The sequence below is a fragment of the Cyprinodon variegatus genome, unplaced genomic scaffold (assembly GCF_000732505.1).
Source record: "Cyprinodon variegatus isolate N-32 unplaced genomic scaffold, C_variegatus-1.0 Scaffold408, whole genome shotgun sequence".
Classification (NCBI taxonomy): Eukaryota; Metazoa; Chordata; class Actinopteri; order Cyprinodontiformes; family Cyprinodontidae; genus Cyprinodon; species Cyprinodon variegatus.
Genome location: NW_015150861.1, coordinates 381,543 through 384,721, shown reverse-complemented (window position 1 = coordinate 384,721; position 3,179 = coordinate 381,543). Strand labels below are relative to the sequence as shown.

Sequence of the window (3,179 nt, the reverse complement as noted above, 5' to 3'; positions counted from 1 at the left end):
CTCGTTGCTAGCACAGTGGCGATCTTTGTGCAGTCATTCGTTGCATTCGCCTGTCTGCTAAGCTCAAAACAACCGCGCCTGGCTTGACGGAGAAACCAGGAGAACAGCTGTGCATATTTACGACAGTGCACTTTTACTTTAGCCCTCTGGGGGGAGCCTCGCTGGAAAATCAACACCGGTTGCATAGTGTACCTTTAATGTGTAAAAGAAGTTAGAATCAAACTGAAGAACCACATGAGACGATGAGGTTCTATTTATTAGAACATTTTTGTTCTTCATCTTCACCTGCTGCCAGATGATTTTACCTAAATACAGAAATTGATCCACTACAATTCAAGAAATAATTCCGTAATATTATCGTGGTAACAGGCTACGGAAAGCCATTTTGATATGTATTAGTTTTACTGAAGTTTTGACCATTAGGAAATGTATTTTAGATACCACAAATACATATTCAGTCAAGCTGATAAATGCCAAAACAGCCACTTAAAATTTGTAAACATTTCTACATATATAAAACTTAATTCTTACTAGTATGTTTTGTTTTTTTACTTTCTAAAATTCAGTCTCTGCTCAAAAAGTGTGATTTAGAATATATTTGTTCTAGTGATCTACAGATGCAACACCAGAGAAAAGTGTCCTCCTAATAAATGTGGACTTCATATAAACCTAAGCATAAACGCGAGCAACAATCTCCTCCATCTTCCTCTCCTTTGTAGCTGTAGAGCGGCTTCTTTGTCTTTTACACATTCTCCATTTATTTTTATTTGCATTAAAAGCCCTATTTCCAGTGGGGTGTAATAGGCAGTTCCTGTTACCTGTTGTCATAGTGACTTGTCTAATTGGGGCTCTACTGATAACTTATTACGTACATGCTAAAATCTGAGTGGTTCTACTTAGAGATGATTGAACTATTTCATAGCAGCATTTGTAAAACTGAAAACTCAGAGTTCCCGACTTTAGGCTAGATCAATTTATAGTTGAGGGTTTGAATCTGAGTTTGTTAAACCTGCTTCGTGAAAAGGAACCCTGAAAATTACTACTCATAAAATCACTCTTCACTGCTTTAATGTCTAAATAAAGCAATAAAATGAAAATCAGAAACTGCAGGTTCAGGGCAACCAGAATTTGTTAAACTACCTACCTATACCTTTTACTAAACCAACACTATTATCTTAAAAATGTCAGACTTCTTTTTATAAAAAAATATATTGTCTATAGTATATGCTTGTGATATTTTAAATCACCATATTATCTGGACTATACACAGACCAGACAATCCAGTAGCTTTTTAAAGTAATTTGGCTAATGTAACATTTGTGTTGATCAATAAACTAACTAAAATATAAATCAGAACATTTGATGATATGATAAAAACAGCTATAATCAGCATTGTTTCAAGAATAGTAACAATCCAACTCAACACTGAAACCTGCAAACAGAAGCTATCTTAAGTCCTTTAACAGTTTAAGTTTGGAGACCAAACCGAGTCAGAACTGGTCTTTCTGGTATTCAGAGTAAAACACCTCTCCCTTCCATGTGAACTCTAGCATGTTTGTCCAAATTTGCCTTTTGAATAAACCTTTGACCACAAAGATCACAGGAAAAAGGTTTCTCTCCAGTGTGGAGTCTCATGTGTATTTTTAAATTTGACTTGTAGCCAAACCTTTGTCCACAGACCTCACAGCTAAATGGCTTTATTCCTGTATGTGTCCTCATGTGGATTTTATGGGACTCCTTGTGACTAAACCTTTGTCCACAAACATCACAGCCAAATGGTTTTTCCCCTGAATGCAGTCTCATGTGGATTTTGTGTGACTCCTTGTGGCTAAACCTTTGTCCACACAAATCACATCCAAAGGGTTTTTCCCCAGTGTGGCTCCTCCGGTGTTTGTTCAGGTTGGCCTGTTGGCTGTATCTCTGCCCACAAACGTCACACTCAAAGGGTTTCTCTCCAGAATGGCTAGTTGTGTGTCGGTTTAAATGTGCCTTTTGGCTAAATCTTTTCCCACAAACTTCACAACAAAACGGTTTGTCTCCTGTGTGGATTCTGGTGTGTTGGTTTAAATGCGCCTGTTGGTTAAACCTTTGACCACAAACGTCACAACAGAAAGGTTTCTCTCCAGTGTGAATTCTCATGTGAATCTTTAGATCTGTTCTTCTGGTAAAACTTTTTCCACAGTCACAGCTAAAGTACTTAATGGATGCCGGATCTTTTTTGGGGGAATTTAAGTTCTTCTGCTTCCTAACACTTTTATTGTTGACTGAACAGTTTAAAGACCGGATGATCGAATGACATTTCATGTGTCTCTTGAGTGAATGCTTGCTTGCAAACTGATTGTCACACTCGGTGCAGCTCAGAGATGTTTTAACCAGGTTTCTACCTGAACCTGGAACCCAGTCATTGTCACCATCTTTGGTTTCAGACTCAGAATCTGACAGGGGTTTAAGGTCTGCGTTATGAAACTTTGACTCCTCATAATCTCCACTTTCTTCAGTGTCTGAAGAGTTCAAAGTGTCTCCACAAGGGTTTCGATTAAGTTTTCTGCTGGATCCTGCTACTTCACAGTCATTTTCATCCAGTTCTCCTTTCTTCTCGTCTGCCAAGCTGCTGCTGCTTGGAAGATCGCCTTCTGTTTGATGAAAATGTGAGAACAAAGGCTTTTTTTCATTATCATCTTCTTCATCATCATTCTCACACTTAACAATAACTATGTTTAATGGAAATAATGTTTCATCAGTATCTTCCTTGTCATTCTCTTCTTCCAAATTGGCCCAGAGATCTTCCCGTTCCTCTTTTACAAGGATGTAGTCGGAATCTTCCTGGTTCCCATCAGAACTTTGTTCTTTAGGAGCATCTTCCTCCACCAATAGCATTAGCTGAACACCTGCAGAGAAGACAACCAAGCCTAGAGTTAGAACAAAATATTATATATGGTGATACAAACCTTATATCCTGTCATCTTGATTACTTAAAACAGGGTTTATACAGGAATGAATAACTCAAATGTAATGCTTTTTAATGCTCTTTTAATGCTCTTAGAAATAATTTTAATGCCACCAACAGGTATCCGTCGACAGGCTGCAGCCATGTCCTGGATTCCTCGTTTTCCAGCTACTTTTGTTGAAATTTGCTTCTTAATACAGCATTTTAAATGCCACAATAAACACATTTAATA

At 37.8% G+C, this 3,179-nt stretch overlaps 1 protein-coding gene across 2 annotated transcripts in view; it reads right to left on the bottom strand.

Annotated features, from left to right (window-relative positions):
* Positions 1-79: 79 nt before the first annotated feature.
* LOC107093108 (zinc finger protein OZF-like) overlaps positions 80-3,179 on the bottom strand; it is a 14,795-nt gene continuing 11,695 nt past the window's right edge. Inside the window, exons 2-3 of one of the 2 annotated variants that reach the window (XM_015387940.1) lie at positions 2,749-2,888; positions 2,503-2,633 (exon numbers count right to left, since the gene is read on the bottom strand). In XM_015387940.1, coding sequence (XP_015243426.1) covers positions 2,559-2,633; positions 2,749-2,888 — 215 coding nt within the window. In that variant the 3' untranslated portion in view covers positions 2,503-2,558. Of the gene's footprint in view, positions 2,889-3,179 lie in introns of both variants that reach the window. The other variant, XM_015387939.1, reaches the window with a different exon arrangement.